Source organism: Piliocolobus tephrosceles, chromosome 5 (genome assembly GCF_002776525.5).
Source record: "Piliocolobus tephrosceles isolate RC106 chromosome 5, ASM277652v3, whole genome shotgun sequence".
NCBI classification, from domain to species: Eukaryota; Metazoa; Chordata; class Mammalia; order Primates; family Cercopithecidae; genus Piliocolobus; species Piliocolobus tephrosceles.
Window position 1 is genome coordinate 156,310,353 of NC_045438.1, and position 19,171 is coordinate 156,329,523.

Sequence of the window (19,171 nt, forward strand, 5' to 3'; positions counted from 1 at the left end):
TCGTTTCATTTAAAAGTTCAAATTCAGGCACAACTAGAAAATATATTGTTTGGGGATACATATTTATATGACATAATTGCTTTTAAAAAGGACCGAAATGATTAACACAAAACTAAGGACAGTAAAACCTCTACAGAAGAGACAATGGGATGAATTGCCGATCAGCATTGTGGGTGGATACAATGGTACTGGCAACATCTCCATTCTTAAATTGGGTGTGAGAATCAAAGACTACCATGTCTTTCTTATGCTTTGTAATTTAATATGCTACATATATTACATATTAATGTATATGTGTCAAACATTATAAGACAAAAACTTAAAACAGAGTATTAAAATTAAAGCTTGAGAAAGCCATAAAAGCTCTCCTAATCGATCTATTTATTTCTTCCCAGTTAATTTTATTCATATTCCATTACCACATCTGTGACAGTCACTATTTCATTTAAATCCCACTCAATAATTTTAAAAATAGTGTCAAGCACAATGCGTGTTATGAATCTGGAGATAGCACTGTAAGGAAAAACATAATGACATTATGGAGACTTGTGTGAATGCTGCATCCTTATATCTACCCCAAATTGATTAAAATAAAAATAAATCAAATTAAAGTCATCTGATTTTCATTCAAAAGAGAAAAAGAATAAAATAAGAACATTAACATAATTCACTGCATTTCTTTATTCTATTGGTGTATGACAGGCAAAGTAAGTTTCTTTATTTCCATATTACACTAAACAGATTTAATCCTCCTTAAATTATTAAAATACAGGAGGAAATGTCTTTTTTAATCTATTAATGAGGAAGTTGCTTTTAAGAGCCTACTACTATGCTAGATGCTTCTGAAAATAAATTAGTTACTTGTCCTAATAATTACAAAAAAGAGAGAAAGAGCCTCAAATAAGTTAAAGACCACAGAATCTTCAATGGAGACAAAACATTAGAACTATAAGCAGTGTTTAAAAATAATTTTTTAAAAAAGCCCATGTGTCTAAACTTACAGGGCGAAAAAACCCAAAGTACATCAGAAAAACAATGAAAAAGAGATCTATTATAGATGACTTATCATAATCTAAAACGAATGACTATATTTTAAAGCATATTCTTTGATGAAAGAAATGAATATCCTTTAAAATAAAATAGGTAACAGCAAGAAAAGGTTTGAAAAATCTCAACACCACTGTTACTCAGACTTTTCATGTTGTTAAAGAGAAACTGATATTATTTCTTATATTTGAAAGGGAAAACTATTTTATTTTTAATTTCTGTATAAAAATGAAAGCCAAGTAGTAATTCTATGCAGTGAACTGCACAGAACAATGCTCACTTGGTATTCATCCTAGCTCTTAAATAAGTGTAGCCTGCCAACTGTAGCCCAATCCATTATTCTGAACCTCATTATCCAATTTCTCTTTCTAGAACCTTTGTTTCATTTCCTCCTTCCTATCAGGCATTTAGTTCACTGCTCTGAAAACTCTTGCCAAAGAAGTAACAAGGAAAAGGAAGACAAGCTCACATTTACTTTGCTAATTGAAGCAGCTCTAAACCATGACTAGATGTAAAAAAAAAAAAAAAAAAAAAAAAAAAAAAAAAAAAATGGCTATAGACAAAACTTTAAAAGTACAGCCTCTTATACCCCGACTGCCTTAAACGCCTTATACGTTAAAGTCAGTCAGCCCTTCAAAGGGACAACGTGGCCACGGAGACATCTCTACTCTTTCTATCCTTGCTTTTCTGCAAGAATGTCATTAGAGGGTCAGAAATACATGGCCCTTCCAGAGTGTCCACGGAAGGAGTGTGGGGTGAGAGGAAGGAAGACATGAGGGGTGCTACACAGTACCCCATACATGTAAGACCAGCCCAACCCCAAACCACCTTGGAGGCATCACAGGCTGGTCCAAGAGATGGAGAACTGGGATGGCAAGAAAGTATTTCCCCTACAGACACCTACTCAGTAGTCTAACTAGACTTAAAAGCTATTTTTTGTAAAAAGTCTTTCAATTGGAATCCTACTTAGCTAAACTACTGTCAAAATAGTCGGCTGTAATTCGAAGATATAACAAGGTAAAATAAATAATAAATCAAGGAATACAAATGTCATAAAGAGAACTTTATTTTCCCACAATATTAAAAGCACATAATCAATTTTGCTCATTAACAGATAGTGTTTAAACACTATTCACCTCACTATGTGACCATCCCTACGTGCTCCTCTGCATCACATCTATTTTCTTATATTACTTGGAAAGATAATGAATGTTTTCTATGGTGAAAACCAATTTTTTCCTTTCAAGTTTTTAATTTTAATATAAAGTTATACCCATTGTAGCTAGTGAAATAATACAAAGGCATATAAATGAGTGGGTCATCTTCCCTTGCTCCGCTTCCCACTATTATACACGTTCCTGTGTATAAATCCTTTCCAACATTGTCCAATCTCATAGAAGCCTCTGTGTGTGTATGTATGCATATATACACATAGATACTTATATACACACTTGACTTTGTTGGTTTTCACAAAAAAGTAAGACAGTTTACATGCTACATTGCAATGTTGTTTTTCTTATTTGATAAGTCATCACCATCAACTGAAGTAATTAACATTTTTTCAAAGTTGCATGACATCCCACAATATGAGTATACTACAAATTATTCAACTATTCTTCCACTGACTGGTATTCAGGCTGTTTTAGTTGTCTTAGGTTTTTTCACTACAAAAAAAAAAAACTGCATCACATGAATACACACATGAACACACATGCATGGACACAGCCAACTGTGTTCCTTATATTGGTACTTTCATTGCTACAGGACAGTCTCACAAACAGGACTTTCAACAGAGTTGCAATAACCTTTCACACTTCTACCAGTCATACATTAATATGTGGGAAACAGTTATAGAATGTGCTATGTGGCCAAAATGTTTCATAAAGCAAAGTCCACTAAAGGTTAAGTATCAATAACTTCAAGGGGATTTCTAATTTTGTGATATGTCTATATTGATTTATTTCATAAGGCTATATTTATGAGGTATATGTATAGGCACCACTGCAAGAATAAAGTTTACATTCAAGCTGATTTTAATTTACCTTTTTTTGAAACTTCTGCCCCATTAAGTTCTTTTTGTGCTTCTTCAATTTTGTCTAAGAAAAACAGAGAAAAATTTATAAATCAATTTACCTGAGATAAATAAGAATACAGTAAAACAAACACACTACTTTTAAACAGTGTCAGATATACAGTAATAAATGTGTTGAATAAATTATGATACAGATGTGTATAAAGTGTTGAAGGATATATTTCCTTTTGAATCTATAATTTTAATAATTTCTTAGTCACAAGGACTATTTCCAATTAAAAAATGTTTTCATAATGCAAATAATTAGTGCACTTTAGATACTGAACTACAGCTTTACAAGTTTAGTCATCTAATAAAAGTATCTAAAAATAATACTATCTTTACATTCAAAGTACCTAATAGGGATTTTAGAGACGTAACAAATGCCTACTAGCTTAGAAACGACCAGATTGAGCAAAACTAAGACCTACGGCAGAAGACAGAAAAGGATGGAAAAACAGAGGTGAGGATGAGCTGAAATGTGGCAAGGCAGAAAGTGTCTATCACCTTGCTGGCAGCATAGAGCTGACAGCATCTATGAAGTATGAGGGCAGAGTACTGCATTAAAGAGGTACTATATACAACTGACTGCAGAACTGCTACACATGTGCACAGTTTTGTCAGACAGATGTAACCCAGGAGCAATAACTAAGTTGGGAGCAGTGCCTCACTCCTGCTGTTCTTTGACCTGGGGCTCTGGGCACAACTGGATTTTGTAAATATGTGCATGTTCTATTTCAATAATAATTAATTTAAATTTTATAAGGATATACATACTTCATGCCATGGGCAGTAATTGATTCCAAATTTAACACATTGGTCTAAGTACTTATTAAAATGGTAAAAGGAACAAATTCCCAGGGTACTATATTGTACTGAACTGAAGACAACACTGATAATTATGTAACATTCCAGATATCCCAAATGTGTAAGCACAATTTAGATAAATGCATCAGCCTCAGAAATTGTCTCCAATGCTGACCCTACCACTGCTCACTGGCCATGGAAGATGTAACCTCCAATATGGTATCCTACCCCAAATAAATAAAAGGCAGACACCGCACACCATGGACCCTTCAAACTCTGATCTACCTGCCTCTCTCCCTATCTTGCCAGAAAGGCCAGGAAATTCAGCGAACCTTCTATTTACAGATGAAACGTCCTTCGATTGCATATTGATCCAACCTGCCAAGGCAAAGTGGGAAAATAGAACAAAGGAAGCAAGCTAGTTTGAAATATGAGACATTACATCTCAACAATAGTCAAAAAATAACTAAATTTTCATTCTGATAAATGTTTCGCCCACAGCAATGTCTTATTTGCTTCCTGAGAATTATCAGATCTAGAATATAATTTGAGAGTAGTACAGGTAATTTTTGGAGTAAGACAATTTTTCTGATTTACAAACTTAAAAGTTACTGCTCATGAAACGATGAGCAAAGTTGAAAATAGTCCTGGAAAAAAACACACATTAAACACAGCAACTGGATCCTGCGTTCAGTGGTAGTTTTGCTTCAAAGAGAAAAATATGGAATGCTTGCATGAAATCTTTATTAACACAGTATAAGTAACAAAAGGCCAAGGCCCACTTTTAAAAAATGAAATACATGAATTACCTGTAGATTTTCAAACTATAAATAATAGACAAATCACATAATATATGGTACTTGAAAAACACGTAAAAGGACTTTTATTACCAAAGCACTGTTATTTCTATGCCAGTAATTCACTCAAACTTAAGAATCATAAATAATATATATGTATTATATATTCACAGTAGTAACAACTGTGCTTAATAGTATACGTGCACATAATTTTGCATTATGTAATAAAAACTCTTCTTAATAGAATCAGTTGTGGCTTAAAGCAACAAAAACTCATGATTAACAAATACTTACAGAATAGCTGTTATTAAGTAATTGAACTTTGGCCACTTTCTGTTTGCACTTCAACATAACAAAACTCTTACAAAAATAACCAGTTTATATTTGCTTACAAAATACTAGTCTCCGTTTTTAAAATTTTCAATCAAGTTACCTTTTATTTTGATAATAACAGTATATAAATTCAGACTACTAATTTAGGACATCTACTACAATAAATATAATAAGTACCTCCTCAAATGCTTCTACCTATAGCTCCAGATCAATAGGTAAACAATCTCCAATTAGCTTGTAACAGCCATTACAAAAGCTTTTGCTTTGGGCAAGTTTTATTAAAATTTCTGTTTATATTTAGTGTGTCTTTATAATTCTCCTGGTAAAAATGATGTGTTTTAAAGACTCTCTCCAAAATTACAAAGAAAGTAGTCATTTACTACACGCTCTTAATTGATTCATACAAGACAGTTTACTGATATGTAAAGCATTACTTACATTTTTTCACCATGACAGAGAAAAAAATACAGTTTTACGTTTCAACTAATATCATACATGCATACATATTATGCATACATCTAATTCCCTATTAAAAATGAAAAATCCTGCCCCTTTCGCAACTACATTAATTTCAGGGCTCCCTGCTAGACTGTAAATCTACAGCTTTAAGTTCATCAATATAAGAGGCAGTTTTCAACACATCCTTTTTGCCAAACCTTTACCAAGGGTAACACTTGCCAGCAATAACATCTCTCACCGTAAGTCTTGATTTGGGGGAGGGGAGCAAAGGGAAAAAAATGGTATCTTAGATTCTGAGACATCCCCCAACATGCCCTCCCCACCATCACTGGGATCTGGGTTAATGATTTCACAAAGAACTACACATTGAGAAATAAACAATAGTTTCTCTGTTGCTGTTACCTAAAAACAAAAGTAGATACACAAACGAAAAGAACACTCACACCATGTCAGTAAATCTGAAGTCAATAATATGCATTCTTACTATAATGAGTTATTACTGTATTTAAATTAACATGTAATGTTAATTCATTCAATTTTTACATTAAATATACTTGGAGGAGCCATAACTTGGAAAAAAGATCCCAGCAAACACATGAATGGATCCGTAATCTCTAAGATCCAGAAAGGCCAGTGGCTAAAACAGCAACAGGCTAGAAGAGAAGTAACTAATAGTATAGATTACATTTTTGTTCTGCAACTACTAAAAATGTATACATTTTTAAAGTTTTTCTTTCTTCTTTAAAACACAGAAACTGTTAATGATAAAGGCTATAAGAACTATCTTGCATGACACCTTAAATTAAAAATTTTGTGTAAGAAAGTGATTCCAAAAATATCTCATTTTCATCATTCCCAAATAATCATAAAAGAAGTCTCTTTATTAGTGAAGCATAATCTGAAACCGCTGAACAAAAGGAAAAAGTCCTAGAGCCCTTAAGAAATAATAATCTTTCTTTAGGGATTCTAGAAGAAGATTGAATTAAAAACAAATCACTTATAAAAATTAAACAACCTTCAAATAAAGATTTATAGTAACCCCTTGCTCTCTGACCATTCTTCAGTCTATGCTAAAGTGTATGTAGGGAGGGTCTCCCTCACCATCTCAGAAGTCTGAATCTCATTCCCCAAGAGCCTTGGGCTCTAATGCATCACAGGTTGGAGGACCAGCCCACTAAGTTGTTAGGATTTGGTTCAATGAATACTGTGTTTTTACTGTATTGAACGCCTGCTCTGTGTCAGGTCTAATGTGAAGAGTTACAGGGACAAAGGCTCTCCCACAGAGGGGCTCCTACTTTTGTGTATCCTTACAATGATTTTAATATCAATTCGATGGTAAATAAGGCTCAAACTCCCGTGTGTGGTTAACGAGGTTCTTTGTGATCTAGTTACCTCTTTGCCCTTTGCCACTTCCGTTCTATCTTCAAGATCAGGCACAGTGAAGTCCAGGCTCAGCCAGACCCTACGACTTAAGAGCCACTCTGTCCTCTTCCCTGAAGGCGCCTCCCACACTGTCTCTTCTCTGCGGGGCATCCTTTCAAGATGGGGCTTCTCTGGGCAAACTTCCCTCACACCCTTGTCCAGAGCCCATCACAGTCTCCTCTGCACCACCAGTGAATGTCGCACACAGAACCCTGTTTCTCCAGAGCTGCCTGGCTCATGATCGTTAGTAATAATGGCAATTAGATGGAGCTGAGTGGTTTACTGATCATATAAACACTGACAAGACAATAACCTGCCAAGTGACACAGAATGTGCATTCTGGAAAGAAAAGAGAAAAAAGCACCTACACACAAACTGAAAACTGGCACTGGGTGGTTTCACTTAAGAATCTAGCATTTTATCATCTTTAACATTATAAATGATGTCAACATTCGGGAAGCTGTATCAGTACACTGAAAGCACTCGAGTCAACTATTACTCCCTTAGATCTGTAAGAGATTTAAGTCATGTCTCACCTACTTCTATCAGCTCATCCTTCCCTCATGCTGTTCTGCTGGGCACCATATAGCCTCTGCGCTAGCACCCGTGCATCCTCCCTCTTCATTTAGCCATCAAAACCCACACTGGTAACATTTTATGAAGTAAATCCTAATGAACTGTAAAAGGCACCTCTATTTACTGAAAGAGATACTATCTGATTGAAAAAAGATCACCATATGTAACTGTACTATTTTTACCACTGAATAAAACATAATTCCTACTTCCTCTCATTATATGCCAGTGCAAGTGCCTTACTCTTACTGTGAACTGTGCTATTTCAATAGCACTAAATAAATGACAATGGCATAAAATTAAAATTGTATCCAGCACACACAATCATTTATACATGCTCCTGTAAGTGAAGATTATTCCTGGTCTTCACTACTAAGTAAACTGAGTAAACCCACTTTTACAATCAACCCATTTTAACCTACAAGTTTCACATCTCAAATACTTCTGGACTTACCTGTCTTTGAGGAAGATGACACGTTGTTATAATGCTGAAAATCACAGTCTAGACTAGCAGTATTTCAAACAAAAACACTGTCTGCAGTAAGTGAAAAAGAAATCAAAGACTCAACTTTGTGCTAATGAATTTGAAAATTGTGATGAACTAGTAAAATCCTAGAAAAACCTACAACTACCCAAACTGATCCAGAATGAGGAACGCTTGACCAGAATAACCTGCACTGATAAAGCTGAGAACGTTGCCACAGCATTACACAGAATTTGCTTTTTAAAAAGGTTCCAGGCCCAAGAATTTTATTACCAACTTCTTTCCAGCTTTAAAGAATAAAGCCTGTCCTAAACTGCTCCGGAGCCCAGGATAACACAGAAGGCATACTACATCATTGTATACAGCTGGCACGCCTCAGATACCAAACCCAGCCAAAGGGGCAGAAAAACCAACACCACATACGAACACAGCTTTAACAATCTATATCAAGAAGCACATTCACAGAAAAGAGGAAGCAAAGCTATTTCAATATTCAGAAGCAACATATTATCATTTGTCACAGAAATAGGACAAGGAAGGGGAGTAAAGATAAGTTAAATACTGTCCCAAATGTACTTGATTAAATCATACCTATCTTTAATGCTTCAAAAAACCCTCAGTATTACATAGAGAAGGATATTCTTCATCATACTAATCAATTGTTATCCTAACAAATATCCTGAGCAAAGAAATCAGCCAATAGCCATGTTGTCTGTTCCCCTGCAGCTCTGGCAGGCAGCCTTCCCTGACATCTCCCCAAAACTTCTAGAGTCTGTTTGCTTGCTTTCCACATTAAGCTGTATCTTATTCAACATAGTGCATAGGTGCGAGGGTCACTAGACCCTTGACACATAGTTGTCTAATAAATTAATTGCTATTGTGACATTACTACAGCATTTTTGTTAATAATAACGTGGCAGGAATTCTATATACAAAGCAGTATGGAGTTGGTTAAACAAATACTTAAATATTTCTATACAAGAGAATATTGTTTAGCCAATAAATGTATTTTTTACAAAATATTCATTGATGGAAAATGCTCAACATATATTATGTTAAAAAGACACAATTCTAAACATTTTGTGCCATGAAGATGAATGTGTGGAAATGTACAGACACACACACACACACTTGACAGACATATACATTCATATGTCTATGAAGAAGGCCCAACTGGATATCTAAGGGTAGTACATTAACAGACAGTTTTCATTTTACCATTGATATTTTCTCCCATTACTAAAGTACCTATAATGAATAAATATCTTAATATATATAAACTGTATTATTTAAATTCAATAAAACCTAACAATGTGCTCAATTATCTTTTTAAAAAAATATTGGCTATAGATTCTAAATTGCAAAGGTCCAATCATACGGAAAACTACAGAATAACTCCTAAAACATGGAAACATTCATACACATAGTCCATTCTGCTCAGCATATATTCATTAGCTCCTGTGTGCCAGCACTAAGGACACTCGAAGATAAACAACCCTGCATGCAGGAACTTAGGGAAGTAAATAAGCAATTCTTAGGCATGCAGTAATGGTATGACTATATCCAAAGAGTAAAGGGCATTCAGGTAGCGGGGCATTAGGGTTTGGAAAGGCGAAGAGGCAAGTTCACTGAGAACTCCAAGCAGTTGGATACACGAATCTAGAGAGAGCAGAGTCTAGCGGTAAAGAGTTCGGGAGCCACTTTCTGACATAACTAGTAGTTAAAACCATAGCCTAGAGTTGGTAGAAGCAAAAATAGGGCTTTCTATGAAAAAATTTGACCACAGGTATCAAGATCTTCGAAAACCCTATCTTTTAATTAACAGAGTAATTCGGCCTATACTGAGACTATGAAAAAAAGTGAAAGAAATGCTACCTATCAGAGTGCTTCTCATGACAGACAAAAACTGAATAAGCAACAGCACCTGGGATATAGAAGGTGCTCAATGAATGTTTGTTGAATGAATGAATATTTAAGAAATGGTTAAATATAATTATGGTACCTGCATATGACAGAATATAACAGAGCCATGATACTGTAGGTTTCTAGAAGGACATACTGAATCAGATACTCCAGGAATGACACCCCAGACTGTATACATTTGTTTAAGCTTTGACAAGTGGTTCTATTGGGTTAATTACTCTCCAATTAAGGCAGAATGGGAGGTAGTTCCAACTTTTAAGGAGCAAGTAGAGGAAAAGAAACCCCCAAAAAGAGGCAAAAAAGGAACGGTTAAAAAAAATTAGGAGGACAAAGTATTTTGGCCACAGAAGTCAAGAGAACAGCGTTTCAATGTCAAAATCAGTAGAGGATGCAAAAGGTAAGGACTGAAAAAGCTTCTATGAATGGAGCGATTAAGAGGCCACTGGTGGTGTTTCCCGAAGCATGCAGGGTTTGGGGAAGCCTGGCGGGAAGCGGGATGAGGAAGTGACGGATGCGACAGAGGGGAGAGGGGAGAGAAGAAAGCAAAGTGGAACTGTCTTACAAACTCCTGAGCTTAAAATACAGTGAACTGCAAAGGAGTGGGGGATAGAGAAACACAGGGTCAAAGGAAAGTAGTTTTGACTATTTGATTTGTTTTGTTCTTCCAAGATGTTCATAGGCCCAGTGGGAGGAGCTAATAAAAGAAGAGTGAAAAGACAAGGAGGAATAAGAGGTGTGGGACGGCAAGGTTTTGGAGAAAGCACAGCAGAGCATCAAGAGTCCAGGCCAAGCACTGGTTTAAACAGGGGAAGACCTAAGGCTGTTTTCTAAGGCCAGAGGGAAGGAAAAGAGGACAGAAGGAGTGTTAGGTAAAAGGAAAAGTCTGCTAGTGGAAAGGATGAATTTAACGCAATTCATATCCAACTGCCTCCACTGTATTGAGGTAAGAGACATGGTTATCTACAAAGAAAAAGGAGTTTAGTGAGTGTGTAAGAGGCCACAGAGACTAGTGAAAACATGGCAAACTGACTGATGGGAACACAGGAGCCAACCAACTGTGAGGACAAAAGCACTGCTGAACAGGAACTAGGCAATCTGTGAATGTGGAAATTCATGCATTTTTGGTGTCTCCAATCTGCATAGTGTTTTCATCTACTCTTACAAACCTTGGCAACTCGGATGAAGAAGTGCAGAAGGGATGCCATGTTTGGATATTTCCAGGAGGAAAGACAGAAAATTCATGAGATGATGGTGCTAGAGAGGAGTTCATCTGATGGACCAAATATACAGAAGGGATAGAGGCTAGAAAGGCAGTGTGAAGAGTGACACAGGTACCAGGAGCAGATGGCTGAATAGGAGGGGGGAGTTGGAAGTTGGAGCGCCCAGAGATAGAGGGAGCTGCAGTTTTTAATTAATTTCTAGGTAATGTTTCAAGGGTTTTTAGAAGATCCATAGTGGTTATGGATAAAATAGAGTAGAGATAAAAGTTAAATGGACATGAACAATGTCTACCCTAGTGTGATAATGAGGTGTGGAATAGCAAAGATGATTAGGAACAAAACATTCTATAATAAAATGTAAAATGTGAAATGCCTCATCTTGCTACAGTTTTATGGTCTGCCCTTTGCAAAACTGTTCACTTATCCTTTTCAGAAAGCATGTTTCCATCGTGATACTGAAAAAACTTTTAAAAGTTCAAAGAGAAAAGTAGATAGGAGATCCACTATGCTTTTAAAATCATGTATCAACTAAATGTGGTTTCTTCGTTATGAAAACCATCTTGATATCAAAACAGACCATGAAAATAACAAAATGTAAATAGACACACAACAAATGTGTCACACTGAGCTTTCTAAGGATTTTACATTATTTTGTCTCTTAGCATATCTAATTATTTATACATACAGTATGTATCAATCACCTGGTTTCATTTGGCAACCTTGATCTGAGAACTGTGTGAAACCACTGCCCTTAAACTGCACTTTTAATAGTGGGGGAAAGAAGTTCCCCCTTACACTAAATATCTTTTTACCCATAGAGGATGCTAGGAAGACCACTGTCTTTTATGGTTGACCACACATTCCCTAAGAAGTAAAAATAAAAGCAAACTTCCAAAGTCAAAGACTCCTTCCCAAAACCTCACACTATTTCAAAGCCCACAGGAGCCCAGGTGAGGGGCTGAGCTAAAAGTCCAAAAGCACCTTCTTTAGACAGGGGTCAAATCAGCTTAGCCCAAGGATGATCCCCTTAGCGCCACCCTTTTAGCTCCTTTTTTGGTGACCCTTTATACATCCCTTAAAACAGTAAAACCCAACGTTTGCTGCATACTTTTTTAAAGATTTAACTCATTTATTAATGAAAAAACAAGACATTACAACTCAAAGGAGAATTCAAAGACCAGAGACAGACAGAGATGGATGGATGGATGGAAGGAAGGATAGATAGATTAGATAGATTAGATGCCATCAGGAATGTCAAAATAAATTTGCTTAATTATGTGAAAATAAGCAACATCCACAGGGCAACAATCAATTGCATCTTCACCAGGCACAATTTGCATTTCTATAGACAAGAATCAAATCTGTTGTATTAATTTCTATAACATACAGAGTTGTTAAATAATTGCTGCATATTTGAGTCACTTAATGAGTCACTTAAAAATCTTGATACTCAGGCTGCCCTCCACACCAATTAAATCAGCATTTTAAAAAGTTTCCCAGGTGATTCCAACATGCAGCCAACCCTGCGAATCAATGTTCTCTAAATTACAGATAGTATCTGGTCAAGATTCAAAATTGTATAAAATGCAAGTAGTTAAGGGAGAAAATTCTTATCAGCCAGCTCTTTGAAGCATATTTTATCAAATACCAGGGGCAGCAGCAGCAGCAGCAGCATCTGTCTGCCTTATCAAAGCTGCTGCTGATATTAGTGGATACTGAGGAAGATAAGGAAGGAAAAGTTCAATGTGCACTTCATGGCTAAGGATGTCTAATTAAATTATACCTCTAAAATCCAAAGCCAAAGCCTGTATTCTTAATAGGTATTAAACCGAAAATAGATCTAATAATTATTACTATCAGCCCTAAACTAGAACATAGTTTTCCAGCTGAAAATTTAATGCTTGAAGATACAAAAACTATTTAAATATACAAACTATTGTTATAAAGATGTTGAAAATTGACAAGCTTTCCAATACATATTTCTAATAATATAGTTTTCTAATAATCACAACAAAATATGTTACCCACTGTGAGATGGATATAATTATTAGAGTATGGCAACACTGGTTTCCTCTTTCCACTGGATGATTTCTGATGTAGCGAATGGAAGGAGGTAGTCATCGTAACCATGGTGGGAGAGAAAGAACAAGACAGCGTTCTCACCCTGACAGGCTACACGCCAGCATCCACTGAACCTGGGCTACTAATCAAGTATGGATTCACAGATGTACACGCACACATGCAGGGCACATGCATCCACACCCTGAATTTGGGGCTAAGGATGCAGATTTACAGATGGTTGGGAGAGACCCAGGATCTCAAAGACTTAAAACAAACAAACAAACAAACAAAAAAAAAAACCAAACTCACAGGCATGCTCCTCCAGCTTTTCAGGCAGGCCACTGCCCCATCCCTTGTCAGCAAATAATCACATCCATTTTCCCCTATAATAAATGTTAAAAGGCTATATATATATGTTTACATATATATGTGTGTATATATGTGTGTGTGTGTACATATACATATGTTTGTTGTTGTTGTTGTTTTAAGAAGGACTCAGATACAAGGTGTTGCTATTACCTGGGGCAAAAACACAGAAACTAAGCCACTAAGTGTAGTGAACTCTGACCGCCTCTCCAAATCTGAGTCACTCCTCTTCCTGGGCCTTGTGCACTTAGCTCACTGCAGGCCAGGAACCATGAGAACCGTACTATGGGTTGGGGCAAATCCTTTTTCATATTTCAGATTTCTGGTTCTGTTGGAACAAGACACAGTCTGAAAAAAGCTTGGTCTACTGGTACTGGGACAGAGGATTTGAGCAACAAAGACAGGGCAGCACCAAGCCTGACAATGCAGACCAAGTCAAACAGAAACACACACCACCCAGACTATTCTTTCAGACGTTCTTAAATGCTAAGTTGTCAATTAGTGACTATGTTTTTTAGCTATTATAGCTGAGTCAATGCTTTGCTTGGCATCTTTCACATCCCTTCTCTAAGAGTATTGAGATCAACAGACCTGCCTGTCAGATATTAATCCTATGGTCAATATTCACAACTGTGCCATTAACTTGCCATATGCATTCTTCTTCACCATCTTCTTACCTAAACATATGTCCTCTTCTTTTGTAATCCTTTCCAGAATCAGTAATTCTCTGTGGGGGAAATACAACAGCAAGCAAGATAGAGCCTCTTTTTCAAAATGGTACTCCATCACATTCTGTGATCTCAAATTACTACAAACACATTCATATTCTCTAAGAGAAAAAGGAAAGGATGAAGATTTAAAATGTGGGAGTGGCAGAAAAGAAACAGTGAAAATAACTGTCCAACCCCCTCTTGAGTAAGAATAAGGAGACTTAGAAGCATAGAAGATGAGAAAGGGAGGAATGCCATTACATTTCTTCTAGAACTCTCAACAGAATGAAATGTCAATTTGAGATAAATAATAACACCGATACTTCAGTTTTCTACTACAGACCCAACAAACAGCTAAGACTTAAGACCTTCCAGCCCCAGCCGCTGGATTTATCATCACTCTGTAGGCACCCTGAACTGTGGATCTCCAGCCCCATCTTCCCCTTGTAAGTTTAGCACATTCCCTGAGAAGGCGCCTTACTTAAGGAAGCTCTCACTTCCCCATCACCTGCTACGAAAGGTGACAAGTGCGGATGACTTATGACAAGGACGCCAAGGACTTCAGAGGTCCTGTCCGGGCTCCCATGGCACGAAAGCACCCTCCTAGAGTCTTGCATGTAACCCTGAACAAAGCATCCCTCTGGACACAACGGCATTGCCACCAGGGATGACGTTAGCAGGAGGAGCTCTGTATTGCCACTGACAATAAAGTTAGGCACATCTCAAATTAAATACCTTTTGCAGGCTATGCTGAAAACTTAATCTGATATGACACATTATTACTAAGGGGTCTTGGCGCCAAACCACAGATTTAAAACTGAATTTTTGTTACATAATCCAGTTATAATTGAGGCCTCACTGCGTGTGACTCAGGTTCGCAATGCTTCAGATAATTCACTTAGGAAGAAAACTCTGTCAGTAAGAGAAGTTTCTGGGCTCTTCCTGGGGATTTGGAAGTTGTAGTTTAGGGCCCCAGCTTCCTATTTGACATACATCATCTCTCCAGCAAGATCCACCTCTACGGAAAACTTACTCTAGGTAATCTATGCTCACATCACAGAGACTCTGAAAAGGCCTCTCATGTAACGTTAAGTAGCTGACTATATTCTAATTAAAAATGAAACAAGAATTCTCTTTCTTTCAGCCTCAATCACAAATTTGGCAGGCACATTCACTCACTACCTACTGAACCAGTATGGCTATCTGCTGTGGTCTGGGCGTTTTTGTCCCCTCCAAAATGCAGGTGTTGGAAACTTAACCCACAATGCAACAGCACGGGAGGCAGGGCCTACTGGGAGGTGTTTGGGTCATGTGGGCTCCACCCTCATGATGGAGCTATGCTGATATAAAAAAGGCTTGCGGGAGTGGGTTTACTCTCTTCTGCTCTTCTGCCATGTGAGGACACAGGGTTTGTCCTTCTCTTAACCTTCTGCCTTCCTCCATGTGAATACACAGCAAGAGGGCCCTCACCAGTGCTGCCCCCTTGATCTTAGAATCCCAGCCCCCAGAACTGTGAGAAAGAAATTTCTGTTCCTTTATAAATTACCCAGTCTCAGGTGTTTTGTTATACCAAGCACAAACAGACTAAAACAACATCTCTCTCTAAGTTGTTTTCAAGGTAAGTTTATCTGATTTTGAATTATTTTTCCTTGTGAATTTTTATTTCAAAAAGCATACCATACTTCAAATCAACAAATATGTGCTTAATTAGTAACCCATACAAGTCAAAGCCATAAACAGAGATATGTTGGGCAACAAATGTATATTCAAATATAATCTGATGATATTGAAAGAATATCTAAAAACTTAAAAGCAATCAGTTAAAATTTTTTAATAAAACATATTTCTATATTTGACCATTTGGAAAAAAAAGACCAATGGTAAAAAAGCTGTAAGACAAACAGCTCAGTTCCTTTCATAAGTAACCTGCAAAAAAAGCAAGAAGAGAACTGGAAAGCGCACCCACAGATCAAAAGAACACAAAAGATACATCAACTTACAAAATAGGTGGAACTTACTTGCCCTCATTCTAACGAAATATTTAAAAAATTATAATACTGGGGACAAGTGGAATTTCAAATGCTGACAGGATATTTGACCATATTATTAAGGAAATTACTCTTTATTTTTATTTGTTTCATAAAGGTATTGTGATGACATGACAAGATATCCCTTATCTTTTGGAGCTTATATAATGAAAACCCAAGAACAAAATGATATCTCCGAGGTTAGCTTTAAAGCAATACGGGAGGGTGGAAGTAGCCAGAGTAGTAAAAGGCAACCAGACTGATACCAGCTGTTAATTACTGAAGCTGAATGATAGGCAAATGGAGGTTTATTACACTATTCTATTTTGTAATCATTTTAAAACTTCCATAATCAAGAAAACAAAAGGCCCAATCTGAAATTTTTTAAAAACTGAAAGATTACCAAAGTCTTATCACATGTTGTTGTAGTGTTAGTAATAAAAAATAAGAAATGACATGTGACAGTGCAAGATGAGTGAGGCGAAGCATCTAAAGGCCAGCGCAGAGTGGGCATTCAAAAAGGTCACTGCCCCTAACAATCATCTGAGCCCAAAGTAAAGGAAATAATTTCTGAACTACCACTAGGAGTCAGGTTTGCACACACCAAAGCTGAAAAGGGTAACAGAATAGAAAACAAAATTTCTAGAAATATGACATCCAATGTTCTTCATTCCTTTCGATGGGATTGGGGGAGGGGGTAAGAGACCTCCCCTTTAAGAATCTGAAGATTGGAAAGCCTTCAAGATACAAAATCTAAAAAGCCAAACCCAAGGAGCAGAGCAATGTACATGGTATACTTCCACTTGTGTCATGCACGTGTCTACGTGCCTATGCGTATGCATGAAAGGATACACGACTCACTGCTGCAGTCAGCCCTGAGGAAAGGGACAGTGTGAGAAAGACACACGTTTCACTGTAATTGTTTTTACTATCTTTTCTGTTTGAATTAGTTAACTTAGCGAGATTTAACTTTAGTTTTAAACGATATATAATACAAGAAGAAAGTATTTCAACTATCCCAATTTGCCACTGTTAACATATTACCACATTAGTTGCCAGGTTATTTTTCATGTTTGTGTATGTATACACACATACTAGAAAAAAATAAAAAGACATAAGAAAATATGGATACATTCTTTTTATCTTTATAAATTACAACATCTTCATCATCCTACTCCAATATTGATCCATCACTTTTTCTATTAAAAAAGTGATAATTTTTTTAAAAGAATAAAACTTCAAAAGATCTCTACCAAAAAAAAAAATCTTATGATCAGTGTAGAGCCTCTCTCAGAAGGAGAGACACGGACACGCGCATGCATGCACGTGCGCGCATGTGCGCACACACACACACACACACTTTTTCATACAATTAAGGACTGCAGCAATCTATGGAGACCCCTAAACACAGCTTGAGAACTTCTGATACAGACCTACACTACACTAACACTATTCTTGCACTGTGAACGAGGATTCAAAGGTACATTTTTATGGTGCTATTGAACACTAACTTTTCTGCTCATTTTCATTTTTTTCAGTTGTTAAATTTCTCCCCAAATAATATAATAATATAGTTCTTACTAGTACACACTATTCTTATTTTGCCATATGGAAAAAATAAGTTTAAAAAGTAGGTAATTGAAACATATAATCTTTCCTTTTCTTAATTTCCCAATCCAATTTTTTTTTTTTTTTTTTTTTTTTAAGACAGAGTCTCACTCTGTCACCCAGGCTACAGTGCAGTGGCGTGATCTCAGCTCACTGCAACCTCCACCTCCCGAGTTCAAGTGATTCTCCTGCCTCAGCCTCCCAAGTAGCTAGGATTACAGGCATGTGCCACCACACCTGGCTAATTTTTTACATTTTTAGTAAAGACAGGCTGGTCTTGAACTCCTGACCTTGTGATCTGTTGGCCTTGGCCTCACAAAGTGCTAGGATTACAGGCGTGAGCCACTGTGCCTGGCCCCTAATCCAATTATTTTTAACAACTTTCATAGAGTGAAAGACAGTAGACAGGAAAGAAAAAAATCACTGATATCGGTGCATCGAGCATTGTGCTTGGTTGGCACAGGACGCTCACTTCATCCTTAGAATCAGCCACGTGCCAACCTTTGAGTAAGGCAGTATCCCCCATTTTAGAACCTAGGCTTTAGTGGAGATGAAAATATTTTAATCAAATAAAATGTTTTCATACATAAGTACCTATAACATACAGTAAATAATGCAATTTCTACAAATGCACAAGGAAGGAAGAATAGTGAAGTACAGCTCTCATGGTGCACACCCACTCCAATCAATCTACTTTTGTTCCCAGCAGCAGTGAGGTTAAGGAGTGTGTGGTGCAGGGACCTCTCACCAGCTCACCTACAAACCCTGCCAGCCAACCGGGGGCACCCAAATTCACCAACCAAAAGGATCCCAGAGCCATCTTATTCTTCCACCTGCCAGCTCAGGAGGCTTCCCAGAGTGTCTTAATCCTTTAACATGATAAAAATCTGGATGGTAAAGGTTCCCCAAGAATTTAATATCTACTCACTTAGGACTCAGGCTCCTGGCAATGGCAGAATAGCCTGTATGAGACTAACCCGCCTTCTAATAACAACAAAAATGTAGAGAAAATATATCTTTCTTTTAATGAAAGTGCTGGAAAGTAACCAAGAGTTGGCAGAAACTAGATGTGTTGACCCTTAAAGGCTGAGATGCAAAGGAGGTGAGGTCACATTTAAATGGTCTTTCCGCCAGGGCAATGGCCAGTCCCCTAGGAACAGTGAGGCAGGAAGCAGTATTACTGAGCTGGAGGACACAGAGATGGGGTCTGGGACAGCTGGAAATTGGGAGGAGGTAGGTACAGTGAGCAGAAATCCCAGAAAA

The 19,171-nt window shown here is 37.0% G+C and overlaps 1 protein-coding gene across 3 annotated transcripts in view; it reads right to left on the reverse strand.

Annotated features, from left to right (window-relative positions):
* Nucleotides 1–19,171, reverse strand: part of HIVEP1 (HIVEP zinc finger 1) — a 155,932-nt gene that overhangs the window by 73,302 nt on the left and 63,459 nt on the right. For all 3 annotated transcript variants that reach the window (XM_023185348.3, XM_023185350.3, XM_023185349.3), the window contains exon 3: nucleotides 3,090–3,143. In XM_023185348.3, the coding sequence (XP_023041116.2) occupies nucleotides 3,090–3,143 (54 nt within the window). The remainder of the gene's footprint in view (nucleotides 1–3,089; nucleotides 3,144–19,171) is intronic.